The sequence below is a fragment of the Daphnia pulex genome, chromosome 9, assembly GCF_021134715.1.
Source record: "Daphnia pulex isolate KAP4 chromosome 9, ASM2113471v1".
In the NCBI taxonomy this organism is placed as follows: Eukaryota; Metazoa; Arthropoda; class Branchiopoda; order Diplostraca; family Daphniidae; genus Daphnia; species Daphnia pulex.
In genome coordinates, this window is record NC_060025.1 from 5,216,908 (window position 1) to 5,231,419 (window position 14,512).

Below are 14,512 nucleotides of genomic sequence, written 5' to 3' on the forward strand. Positions count from 1 at the left end.
AATATCTAGTTTTTTACGCTTTTCAATTTGGTTCGATCTACGGTGACGAGCATATGGTTTATAATGTTCATTGCCTAATTCACCTTGCTGATGATTGTATCTATTTCAAATGCTCTCTTCACGAATTGGCCTCATTTCCATTTGAAACCCTGCTTGGTAAACTAAAGCGCATGATAAAAAAAAGAGGAAAGGATCTTGCATAACTCTAAAAAAGAATGGGAGAATTAAACAGCAACCCTGCTATGTTAAGGAAATCCAAATTTGATAATGTCAATGCAAATCAATTTTGGATTAATACTGTGAATCATTGTATTTATCCAAAATCTACCCGTGATATTCCGATATCATTTGTATGATATCCGAAAATTGTATTGTTGAAGTAAAATCTACACACATTCAGTTGTTGGATATGAATGTGCTCTCGAAGAAGAGGATTCCCAATTAACTTGTTTTTATAATCGATTTTCAATACTTCCTTAAAGCCACAGTGTTGGTGTGTTTGTTTCCCTTGGTGTTTCACGGCAGGAAAAAGGCCAAAAACATGATGAAATTTTGATTTTTAAGATGAAAGGGTTGACACTATCTTTAAGCATGCACTATTGTAAATTTTGGCTGCAATGGAGCAACCGAATCAACAAGGGCTCCAACCGGGATGGTGAATAAACACACTTTGAAATAGATACAAGTCAAATAATTGCACGAATTTACCTGATGTAAAATAAATTGCACAATAATCTGAGTCATTTATGCTCTCACTCGAGTTTACTCTCAGAAATGCTGACATAAAATCTATTCGTGCATGCCAAAAATTTACTTAACATCAATTGGCCACAAAGTCCAAATCTGAATGTTCACGATGCACAGTATTAATTATTTTGCAAAAATAGAGCAATTTAACTAAAGGGTGCGTACTTTTAACACAAAAAGCGTCGTAATTTTATACTTCCTTACGACGCCTCGATTTGTTCCTCGTTGTCGCCTTGTCCTTAAGTACAGTTGTACTTCATGACATCTATACAAGTATACAATCTGTACTTCATGGCCTTGTCGTCTGATATGACTTGCAGCTGTTTACGCTAACTATATTAACCGCCGTTACTAATGCGATATTTTCGAAATGCTGTTAAATTCTATTGGACCATTTTACTACTGTCACATTTATTTTTTAGACACGAAGATTACTGTAACGAGCATCATTAACAGTTAAAAAATTATGGCCTAATGTCTGGAAGTTTCGGAACTGTTAATAGGGAAGGGCAGACGCCTTTCATTTCTAGTTGCTTCTTTTTAATTGCTGGTATGCCTGTAGTTGAGGGCGTAATTGAGCTTCTTCCGGTTGTTGTTTCTGGTCGGAAAACAATATACGGTCGTTTGACCCCTTTTTCAAACTGTTCCTGGACCACAGCATTTTGTATTGGTTTATCTAGTATTAGAAAATGTAACGAAATATTCATGTGCGAGATGTAATTAAATTTGTTCTTACCAAAAGAGTTTTGTGATTTCCAACGCCATAACTCATGGATGTGGAAACCTTTTAATTTCGTTCTGTGCTGGGTGTCGTTTCTTCTTCAGAATCAATTAGACTAAGTAAAGAAGAAATTTGTGATTCTAGGACACCAAATCTGATCCGGAATTTGGATTTGAAGAAACTGTAAATCCTGGTCCAACAGAGCAATGTTCAACACTGTAGTTGGATGAAACAGCTTTAGTGATGGTTGGTAGTACGTCTGAATCAAGTACTGAGAAGCGATTCAAAGAAATGTTTGATTCTGCAGCTTCAAATATATTGTCATCTGTCGAGTAAAATTTCTCTTTTTCGCTTTCTGACACGCGATTTTCTGTTTGTAAAAGTTGCATTATAAATTATTGGTTAATGCAATTAAATGAAATATATCCCGTTATACTTTTTTCGATAATTTTTCTTGAAATCACATTAGAAGTTGATGTATTTACACCAGCAATGACTTCGTCAATGGTTTCGCCTACTGTGTCATTTCCCGCGTCTTGAGAGCAATCATCTGTAGAATAGTCATCTGCAAGACATTAGTCAATGTGTTCAAGGATATGTTTTTCATTTATGCCCCCACTCCATCAGCTACAGTGAGACGATAGCCAATGAGTTTTAGCTTTGTTGTTGGATCCTCATCTGTCACTTTTGCGTTACGTAATACACGACTAAACATGCGAAAGTTGACAGCTTTGGCACGGGCATAGGGAAGAGGGATTTCTAACATTCCCCCCTTTCCATTAAAGAAAGCCAGGTAGTCTACAAGAGGAGTCCAACATTGAAGTTCCTGACCTAATTTTCCGCTTTAGTTTGCTGTTTTACCAATATCAATAAAAAAATTATAAATACCTTTGTGGCAAAGGTATATCATTTCACTGTCATCTTCTGTATCAACCTTTTGTTTGACAATTTGGTATGTGTCATCTTTTCTTTAATTACAATTTTTTTTCTTCTCTTCTCCAGCAAGGAAGAAGTCGTGTTGATCAGGAGCTATGGTGCATTTCAGATATTCTCTGTATTTTTGCGTTATTCCACTATTGTTGGTGATTGATTTTTGCTTTGAATTCCGAATAGATGTCCTACAAAAATTTCAAATTTAAACAACTTAGAAATTGTAAACTTATAAATTTATTCTTAATATTTTGACTCACCAAAAATGCGGAGAAGTTCTACCTACAATGGCGCGGTCCTGAACCAATGTATGATTTGTGCGTTGATTACTCACTGCATGAATAATTTTTTTTTGCAAATCAACGTAACTTTTCAGATTTCCACGTTCCATTAATTTATATAAGGTAATTAATTTTGTCATTACAGGAAAATCATCATTGTCATCGCGTAAATACGAAAACCACATCTAAATTGATTTCAACTTTTAAAAGTGATCACAAACAGAAATGTTTTTCAAAAAGAATTACCTTTGCGACTACTTTAGTACCAGGACTGTGTACTCCAGCAATGGAAGGTCCCACAACTAAGTCTGTATCATTACGTTTTTTAATTGAAACGTAGTTGTCGAGTAAGAGTTCCGTAAATACACCAGCTATTGTTTGGCATTTCAGGTTTTCAATTTGAATAAACAAAAAATTTTGTCTTCTCTTGCTGTCCTTTCCGCTTCCTCCTCCATTTCCCTTTTAATAATCCAATTATGTTTTTGTTAAATGTTAAAAATATTAATATTATTTGAATTTAGGCCTACATGTATTCATAAATTAATAATGCTGTCAAAAGTCTTGAATCGATATCATATTCAATGTGCGCATTCGCTTTTAACCTAAACAGAGTAAACTTTTGCAAGGTGGGAATAGACATTTGTTCAAGACATAAACAATGCGAAAAAAAAGCACCGAAAACTTCATTTCGCCAAAGGTATAATAGGGAGCTATATAACTTTGAGCATTGATAAATGAGTTAAAGGGTGGGAGTCTTTAAATTAATAATTCTGTCAAAAGTCTTGAATCGATATCGATACGGTTCCGACTGGGTCGCGTCAACCAGCGGCATTTTTTTTTCGATGAGGAGAAAAGATGCCTAAAACGGAAAAAGCCTGTGCCTACTGCATCTCAGTTAGCCACCCTAACTCCGGTTTTGGATACCTTCGGCATCATTCGAGTAGGGGGCAAACTGCAACATTCGTCACTTCCTGAAGACGTAAAACACCCGATTGTTTTATCATCAGACAGTCAACTGGCTATAATGGTAATCAGCGACATTCATAAACTTGACCTTCATTACCTTCATACCGAACCAACTCTACACTATATACGCGCCCAATACAATGTTCTTCACCCGAGAGCTACCATCAACAAAGTCATCTGCCATAGTTTTTCGTGCAAACTCAAAACAAGCCAACCAGATCCTTCTCTGATTGGCGCCTTCACCTCCAGGGAGTCGTCTGAAGTCTCACCTTCCGCCTTTCACCAATGTCGGAATTGATTTTTTGGCCCTTTATCATTCGTCATGTTCCGGAGAACTGTCATGCGTTATGGTGTTATGTCTAACTGCTTGGAATACCGTGCAGTTCATCTCGAGATCGGAGATTGGCTCGACTTGGAATCATTCGTCAACGTATTTTCTCACAGATCGCCGTTGTTTTTCCAAGTTGTGCTACAGATAATGGCACTAATTTGGTAGCAGGAGAACAAGAAATCAACATAGCACTATCATGATGGAAACCGCAAGAACTGGTTCGAAAAATTACAAATTGAAAAAACCAGTTGACTGGCATTTTAGCCCCCCCCCCCCCCGCAGCAGCTCCACGTTTGGGAGGCTCCTGGGAGCTTTCAATAAAATCTGCGAAAACCGCTCTACGTGGCATCCTTTGGCTAGAGAGCCACAGGCATTGCGCCCGCTTTGTCTGACCCATCCGATCCGACCCCCCACCTCACCCCACCTCACCCCCCCCCCGCCCAGCTAAAACCCACAACGGACAAAGCGAGGCCCAATACCTTAGGCTCTCTAGCACATAAAACCTTCCAACGACTGCTGCGTTGCCGCGATGGACACAAATGTGAAAAAGCATGTCAAACAGCCCTATCCTATCAGAGTCATCAAACCTATGGTTACTGCGCTCAACTTTGAATCCTTCCATAAGCCTTAGATGACCAATCAAGCAAAATCTAGCTATTTAGCCTACACGGGGGTCGGTGGCTGTGTCATTTACTAGCTGGTAGGGGCTTTTCTACGAATTTTTTCTAAGTCCTTTTGTCTGTCGCTCTTTTCCTTTTTCCATAGTATTAAAATTATCTACGTTAAGAACGATGGGTTTGCTTATAAAAATATTTTCATTTTGTATTGATTAATCAATTTTTTTTTAAATTAAATAAAACAAAAACAAAAATAGACGGTGCGCGAACAACGTATCTCCCCGTACCCCTATCGTTATAATCCAATGCTCTATCCATTTAGCTACCGATTCCGGATGTATCCTTAAAAAAGAACAAAGTGATGTCCCTATGTGGTAACACAGACTAAGAATAGAAAGACGACTATCTCCTATACAGCCAATGAGGATCATGCTCGTGGCTCCCGCTGCGGCGCTGCGATCAATTTAGAGGAGACTTTTCGGTGAATTTTCCTTTATCCCTACTGATTAGAGTCTTCACACACCTTAATTTTAAAAATTGACTTTTTGTGCTAAGTTTTTACTTTTTTACTTTGTTATTTTGTTCGTGATTTCTTGATTATGCAATAAAAATGTCAAATAGATTGGTTTATTTATTTGTGCCGTAATAAATTGGTTTTATAGACACCCTTTCTCGCTTAATTTGTGACGAATTATTTATGAATCGTGAAACGCTGGATTCTTGTGTCATTTGGAATTCAGGAAAATTTAGGCTCCAAATAGTCTTATAAGTAGTGGTGGTCTTAGTCTTAGTATGCCGTACCATGGCAAAGCAGCTAAAATAGAATAATAGTTTTTACAAATGTGTCGTGATTTAAGGACAAGAGATGCCGGAATATTGTTTCATTCAAGGTTGTCCTAATCATTATCGTGGGAAGAAAACCTTGGGTGCTACTACTAATGTAACAGATCCCAAAAAATCACGATTGTTTTATGTACCAAAAGACTACATTTTAAAGAATATCTGGTCTGAGAAAATTCCTATCAATGGCACTGACTTAAAAAAACTTCTAGGTTGTGTGAATTTCACTTTAAAGAAGAAGACATCGTAAAAGAAGATAAATTTATCATTGATGGACAAGTGAAATGTATTCCACGACAAAATTGGACATTAAAAAAGGATGCTTATCCACAGATTTTCCCATGTAAGAAATAATAACCATTGCTAATTATTATAACTTTTTTGTACATAAACCTTACATATGTTTTGTTGCAACATACAGTCACAGATACAGTGCAGAGAAAACCACCAGCTGAAAGAAAGCCACTCAACGACACAACCAATACTTACAAGGGACTAACCCCTTCCAGATCAAGAACGAGTAAAGAAAAATTAAGAAATGAAGCTGGCTTCAAACCAACCAAGAAAGTGGTAACACACATACAAGAAATGATTCCCAAAGAACCAAATGAAGAAGCAGTTGATGTAGACCCATCTTTTGAAGCTATTACTTGTCGTACTGTAGAAGAGAATCCCCCACTCATACAGCAGGAAATTGATAGCATTATTCTACCATCATCATCTTGGAGAAGAGGAGATTTTTCTGTCGAAGGTTGTATTAATTATTTTGAAATCCAAGAAAAAGAAAAAAGTGTTGCTATACAAAAAATAGCATCTGTTGATTTTAAAAAACGGACATTCTCGCACACTATACTCAATCGTGACATCACCGAAATTGAGGGGAAAAACGGCGGTACTTTCACGTCAGTGGCAGAAGTAGAAGACATGCTAAGAAAACTACATGAAGCAAGAATCTGCCCAGGAATAGTAAACAATCCTGAAAAGTATCCCCAACAAAATTCTGGATTGGTTCGTAATGGGAAATTGGTTGATGGAATTTGGAGAGCTTATAAGTAGGTTAATTCCTTGTTCATATCAATAACTATAAACTCATAATTTTTTTAATTTCACAGTTGTAGTCTTCTTCTATCTGATACTGACACAACCAACAAATGCACCTGTTGCAAATTTCTACATAAGGCTTTGCAGATGCAAATGAAAAGGATGAAGACGCTGAAGATGCATACAAAAGTTAATCACAAGTATTTAACCATGAAGCAGCTGTCCCACAAAGTAGCTGCTAAAGCCGAAAATGAAGCAAGGCGAAAATCTATACTGAAAAAGAAAAAAGAAGAGATAGCAGTAAATTTTAGACTGCAATTTTTGGTTATCTTAAAATACATTTTATATTCGTGTATTGTAGGCACTGAAAGCAGAGATAAAAGACATGCGCATGCAGGTTGCAACATTGAAGAACGACGAAATAAATGTTATATTAGACAAGATTAATGATGAAAAGGTATAAGATTTGTTGAATTCTTCCCATTTTAACTAGTGAAGTCTATTGCTTCTATTTGTCTTATGCCTTCGTTTTTACATTTTCTATTAATTTTACGGTAGTAACAAAACAACCAGTAACTACTAACAACCTAAACATGTTACGGTTATTTCCATACAGCCCAAAACAATCCATGTTCCCCTATCCGACATTCCTTAAATCACCATGAGTTTGTATGTGAACATAGTGCTGTAGTGACCCCATAGTGACGCCTATATGACGAATTTTTCTTTTTTTATACTGAAAAAGTATGTAGTATATTCAACAATTCTGTATCCCCTAGCATTCACCTACACATTCCCAACATCTCCCATAAATAAGTATCGGAAGTACATCACCTATTTTACAAATTATACTTGCGTACTGATTAATTCAACTATTTTAGAAAGGTAAACTTAACTTTAACGCACTTTTTTGTCATTTATAGGAAAAATTGGTTGTGAAAACGATTATCGCTAAATCAAGATGTAAAGATAAGTACAATAAGGATATGCGTTTCGAGATGGAATGGCTCTTGGAATGTCTTTTGATAAGAGTGAAGAGTCCGGCAACGTACGAACATCTCAGAGTAAATAACATCCTTCCTCTTCCCTCGAAGGACACTTTAAGAAAGATGATAAGTAGTCTGTCACCGGAATTCGGTTTTAATGACTTCGCACTACAGTGCATAAGAAGAAATTTGAAGAATAAGTCGCTACCTGAACGATATGGATCACTCATGTGGGACGAGATGTCGATCACACAGGATTTGCATTTTGACAAACATACCTTTAAATTTAAAGGATTTACTTATCTACGTGCCGATCCTTCAGATATTGAGGAAGAAGATAGCAACATTTCTGCCCTGGACGATTCTTGGAAGGAAGAAGAAGAAAATTCCGTCCCCTTAGAGACCCCAGAGTTAGCCGACCACGCTTTAGTTATCATTTTTCGACCCTTCAAAGAAAGATGGATTCAACCGATAGGCGTTTTTGCGTCCAAAAATGCCGCATCTGGCACTCAATTGCATAAGCTAATATTAAAAGCAATTATTTTATTGGAAGAATGCGATGCACGAGTACTAACAACCGTATGTGATGGATCGCAACCAAATAATACGGCTTGGAAACTATTTGGAATTTTTGGATGTAACTCCGATACAGCTGCGTTAAATCACAAAATGAAGCATCCAAAGGCTGATGGTGATATTTATTTTTTGCGAGATGTTCCACATCTCTTTAAATGTATCCGGAACCACATTTTTAACCACAAGGAAGTCCAGGTATGCGTTTCATGGAAGGTAGTAATTATAAATTTATAACCAAAATATTACTATTTCAGGCTTCTGTGAAAACAATAAGATACTCTGATCTTTTGAATTTATTTCAAAACGACGTAAAAAGAGGAAGCACCGGATTAAGTGTAGTGCCAAAGTTAAGACCAGTGCATCTGTCCCCGAATAGTTTTCAAAAAATGAATGTCAAGCTGGCTGTACAGGTAGTCAATTTTGTTTATTTTTGCATCAATACTTACTAGAATCACGCTAGAATGATCATGTGTTTATTACTCATTTGCCTATTCCATGTAATTGTAGGTTCTTTCCAAATCAGTAGTTGATGCTCTTCAGCTATACCGGACACATGAGAACGAGGAATTGTCTGCCCAATTTTCTGGTACAGAACCATTGGAGAATCTTTTTAGACAACTGGATGAATCTTTTGACGTTATGAATGCAAGGTGTCCCATTGATGGAATTACACCGAGAAATTGGAATGGATGAGAATGTGGACGACGAGCAGTATATATACAACACCTGATAACAAATTATTAGTTCTTTTCTTCATTAATTCTGATTTGCATTATTTCTAGGTACTATCAAATTTATTCAAGTGTCTCGAGGAAACGGAAGAAGCCGCTTTCGGAATATTACCAGACAATTTATTGGAAGATGAAGTACTGCTGCAAGATACAACAAACGTTGGCCCTCAAGATATGAACATGGCGAAACCCGCTGAAGAAACTGTCATTGATTTAGAATGCTATACGTGGAGTTATGCAGTATGCAATGCGGATAGTGATCCTGTATTGAAGTCTACAGAAGGAAATTCTACGGAAGATGTGCCTATTATTTATGAGCCGTTTCTCTCCAAAGTAACTCTTGACATTCTCAGGGTTACGATACTAAGGACCATTGACGTTGTTGAACTTCTGTTCCAAGACAACTACAAATACGTCCCGACAGGAAAATTTAATCAGGATTGTATAGAGGTACGGAATATGGACAACATTTTTTTGTTCTTAACAGTCTATTATCAACTGTTGAGACACCTAAATTTTACAAGTTCTTACGTTCTCAATTTTTTACTTTTTTAGCGTTTCTTTGGCATCATTAGAATGAGTGGGAGATGTGGCGATAAACCAACAGCCACGTCCTTCTTGGAACTCTTTCGGCTTCTCTCGCTCTACTATCCAACTAAGCAGATTTTGCGTGGTTCAAATTGTGATGATAAAGAAGAGAAGCAAGTTTTGCTAACGTCTTACACTTCGTGGATGAAACAACAATTCAAATGCAACAAACAAAAACTATCAGAAAACAAAAAGTATTTCGATGACATTTTATTGAAGGGAATTGTTCGCGAAATTCAACTTAAAAACGATTCTTCCCATGAAGAACCTACCATATTAGATGATTCAGCAAAAGGAAAGAAGCTTGATGTCCTAGACTGTGATGTAATATACTATATCTGTGGATATATGGTACACTCGTACAGAAAGAAGGGAAAAAGACAGAATTCGTCATTCTGTCAAGATTGCCTAGTCACTGTCGACATAAGTCCAGAGGATTTACCCCCGAATTTCACAGCGTCAAAACCTACCAACATCAAGAAACGGGGAAGATTGATATTCAGTTCATACAATCTGTTTAAATTGATTTGTGTCGTAGAGGAGTCATTTTTGTCGTTGGCTGAGAAAAACAGAGTGTTTTTAAGAGATGCCTTTGAGTCAGTTTTGGTAGCAGTTGCTGAGAGAAACTTGCCATTGATGGAGTAGTTGGACATCCTGCGTTGTGCATTCTCCGCAAATGCGAAAATCTCATTTGTGTCCAACTCGGTCTGTGTCGCCTACAGCGTCTTATGGGAAAACCAACTTCTCCTCGGTAAAAAAATTGTTTTCTTATCTATGACTCTGATTTTCCCCCCTTTTCTTCCTAACAGTGAATACTTTATTCATTTCTCTATTACCTAATTTTTATTTCTATCCCCAATTCAATCTGGTTAATTTTTAATTAATTTTTGTTTGTGACTGGTTTTTTTGTTCGTCTCCTGTAGCAGACGTTTCTAGACGTTTCTAGACAGAATCGACCACGCTACGAACGAAATTCTTCTGCTACAGGAGACAACAAAAAAACCAGTCACAAACAAAAATTAATTAAAAATTAACCAGATTGAATTGGGGATAGAAATAAAAATTAGGTAATAGAGAAATGAATAAAGTATTCACTGTTAGGAAGAAAAGAGGGGAAATCAAAGTTATAGGTAAGAAAACAACTGTTTTAACGGGAAGAAGTTGGTTTTTCCATAAGACGCTGTAGGCGACACAGATCAAGTTGGACACAAATGAGATTTTCGAATTTGCGGAGAATGCGCAACGCAGGATGTCCAACTACTCCATTGGGTGTATTAGTCACCAAAAAGAAATGATGACAGCTGCAATTTTCCAATATCCCATTTTACGTTTCAGGTGTTTTTCAAAAGCGAAATTCATTGAGATCGTCGAACAAAAAAAAACAGAATCACACGCTCAGATGAAAAAAAAAAACTTGCCAAATTTGTTCGGCGTTAAAATTATTTCATTTCTACGATACAATGTTGTGATAAAAGTTGATAACATATGCGATATGTAAAACAGTCAAAATAAATAAAGTCAATTTAATGATAAAATTCGTAACATATTGATTAATTTAATGAATAACATAATATTTCTGGGTGTTGTTACTTGATTCGTACAACATAAATATCATAATTCACACATCGCGCCTAAATTTTCCTGAATTCCAAACGACACAAGAATCCAGCGTTTCACGATTCATTATAAATCGTCACAAAATAAGCGGGAAAGGGTGTCCATAAAACCAATTTATTACGGCACAAATAAATAAACCAATCTATTTGACATTTTTATTGCATAATCAAGAAATCACGAACAAAATAACAAAGTAAAAAGTAAAAACTTAGCACAAAAAGTCAATTTTTAAAATTAAGGTGTGTGAAGACTCTAATCAGTAGGGATAAAGGAAAATTCACCGAAAAGTCTCCTCTAAATCGATCGCAGCGCCGCAGCGGGAGCCACGAGCATGATCCAAGACGGTTGCTCTCAGCCCTATAGGGACGATCGTGGTCTTTCCCCTCTTAGTCTGTGGTGGTAATAAAGTGGCAAAAATAGTCGAATGAAGTTTTTAGTTTACTCGCTAGATGGATAATTAGATCGCGGAAGTTGGAGGCGGAATAGAGTTTGCTGGAGGAGTGTACTCGCTAGATGGCTAATTAGATCGCGGAAGTAGGAGGCGGAATAGAGTTTGCTGGAGGGGTATGGCTTCCAGACCCCGTAAGAAAGTCATCGTCTCTGAGAGAATTCCCCGCCATATGGCTGCAGTAACCATAGGTTTGATGACTCTGATCCTATGTGATCTGATTTGTGTTTGCGCGGATACGATGATTTCATGGGATTTAGGTAAATTGTGTATTTTTCATTTTTTTATTTTTTTATTTTTCATATTTTTCAAGATCCGGCAGTGCAGAGGGGAATTTTTCCTTCCTGGGGTGCCGCCCCCAAAACATTTTGAAATAAATAGATAATGAAGTGAAATACTTCCAAAAGTCTAGCGGAAATTAACAAAAACTCCCTATTTTCCCTTTTTGCTGGGGAAAGTTCCAAAAAATGGTTCAGCAACCACACGTAGTTGTCGCACAACGCCTATAATAGTGTCAGACAACATACGGTTGTGTGAAACCGCGGGGCTTCGCCGCGCCATCTCATATCTCAATAGTTGAATTTTCCACCCACTAGATGTCATCACGCCAAGGACTGATTGTACAGGGTAGTTTTCACGGCTGACTTGCTTGCTAGTTTTTCCAAAAAATCGTTTTGATTAAGGGCGCTATCCGCGGCCTCTCTTAGCACTAATTAGCTAGTGGCTATAAAAGTAACATTCCATCTCTTCCTTTTGTTTTCCTCCCCCGTATAATTCTCCTTCTTTCCTTTCCCTTTCGTCTCTTTTTACCCCTCTTCAAACATTTTTCCCAAAAACAATAAAGATCTTCCCTTTTCTTTTTCCCTTTTCTGCTAGGGAAAGTTCCAAAAACGTTCCAATGCTGCACTGCCGGACCCTTGATATTTTTTTCGTATTTTTCATATTTTTTCGTATTTTTTCGTATTTTTTCGTATTTTTTCATGTTTTTCATGTTTTTTGTATTTTTTCATTAAAAATACAGATTGGGGGTGGGTGTACGAATATTTTTTTCGAGTCGACCACCCTCGATTTGTTTGGGGTAACTTCCTTTTTTGGTCCATTCTGACTATACCGTAACGAGTCTACTTGTGAGCCTAATTCAGATAGGGCAAGCGTTTGAGAATAAAATCTTGTGAGGAGTTGGCAAAGCATGTGTTAATACAGGATTAGAGTAAACGAAAAGTGGCAGCAGTTTGAAGGATCCGAAGGTCCTGAGGATAAGGAAGTATAGGTTAGATTGAAGAATGAGTGACTCCGTAGGAATAGTTTTGAAGGCGCTATCACACGGTAAATGGCACGAACATGTTATCGTCAAGGACGATTTAAAAAAAGGGATGATATGTGCCGAAAATGAAGTCAACAAGAGCAATGTTGTCGCGTCTAATCTAATTTAAAGTTTATAGCTATTCGAGGTATACCTTTAACCAGTTAGGAACTTTTATTGTCAATATGTGATAATTAATTTGTGTTTTGAACAAGGGCAATAATTTTCGCATTGAATTTTGAAATGGTAATTAAACTTGAGATGAAAACCGCATCAGTGACTAATGCATTGTCTACAGCATGGATTTCTTGTGATGATCAGTAATATTCTGGGTCATCCAGCTGAACGAAGTTAGCTCTTTGGTGTTGTATCTTTGCAAAAAGTTTGTCCAACAGCTTAGTATCGGCATTTGGAAGACGTAGATGATTGCTCGCCGCCTTCTCATAAGGAGGATGTTTGGTATCCTTAATCATTGACCTTTTTCTGCCGCAACCTACGGAAAATGTTATATATTATTGTAAAAAAGAATATACTGACAAACTTTGAATTCTTTGAAAATTATTAGTACGTTGAAGATTAAGGTAGAGAATGTTCACGGTTAGCAAAAAAAAATAAAATAATCTATGCCAGCCTTGCAAGGAAACTGCAACTTTCAGCTAGATTATATCTTTTCCCCTCGTAACCATATTTTAAGAATACTGCACCTGCAAAAGCATTGCAAAATGGCCTTTTCTCTTTAAACGACCACTGTTCTATCTCTTCCGCCGAATCAGAGTCGTTCTGGTTATTCTTTAGAGGCTGGGACGATGATGCGGAAATGTAAAGAGATATGATCATCCAAGCCAACATTAATAGACTGTAAAACAGCGGTCGCGTCATACCTGCTGCAGACACATGTTTGTTGTAGAATAAATTATTATTGCTGTCTAATATAAATAAATTAATGAACTAACAAATAAATAGGAACCAATTATAGCACATCTTTGTATAATTTTATGCGTTTTTAAACAAAAAAAAATGGTGATCACAATATTATTTCAAAGTTTCGCTATGTCAGCCACGAATCTTGCCGGACTAACCTGATTCAAATTGAACTACAGTAAGAAGAAATTGTGTATCGTCAGAAATCTGAATTCGTTCACTATCGAAAGCAGAATGTCCATCCAAATCACTTGAAGTGTGCTGAACTCGTATGGGTAGGAGCAATGGACTACCTTTCGTTTCGTGACTGGCGTTAATCTTGCTTCGTGAATCGGCAGTCTATAGACGTCCTAGATAGGGATTACGTCTGCTTTTATACGCGTTTGATGTAGCTCCGCCTTCTCGCCTCCTCCTTTCAGTCCAACCAAACAAAGTTTTCTTCTCAATTGTATCACAATGACATTGTTCCATTACTGACTGACATCCTTAGCGTTGTTGATGTCAACGCGTGAGGAAGACTATTGGAGAGAGAACTTTTCGCAGACATTTTTTCAGCTGGGAAAATGACTCACACAGTGCTCCGCGTGTTGTCATACGGCTTATCCAGTATCTATCAAGGTTTATGTAAATAATTATTTGCTAAAATCTTCAATTAGTCGTAATTCAGTAATTATATCTTTATGACTCGAACTACAAAGAACAATTTAATTATGTAATAAGGAAAGTGGTTTTTATTTAATGTATATCAAATAAGTAGGGTAATGTGCGAATAAATAAAACCAAAGTGAATAGCCAACAGAGTCGGGCGGAGCGCGCTCTGAGCTTGAGCGAAACAGGAGAGCGCTCGATTTTAAAAAACGCGAGCTTG

At 37.1% G+C, this 14,512-nt stretch overlaps 1 protein-coding gene across 1 annotated transcript; it reads left to right on the forward strand.

The window, feature by feature from the left end:
• Positions 1–5,630: 5,630 nt before the first annotated feature.
• LOC124202628 lies at positions 5,631–8,734 on the forward strand. Its single transcript, XM_046598974.1, has 6 exons — positions 5,631–5,776; positions 5,855–6,485; positions 6,546–6,774; positions 6,836–8,231; positions 8,291–8,446; positions 8,544–8,734. The coding sequence occupies exons 2-4, from the start codon at positions 6,022–6,024 to the stop codon at positions 6,935–6,937; spliced, it is 795 nt and encodes a 264-aa protein (XP_046454930.1). The 5' UTR covers positions 5,631–5,776; positions 5,855–6,021; the 3' UTR covers positions 6,938–8,231; positions 8,291–8,446; positions 8,544–8,734.
• Positions 8,735–14,512: the final 5,778 nt, after the last annotated feature.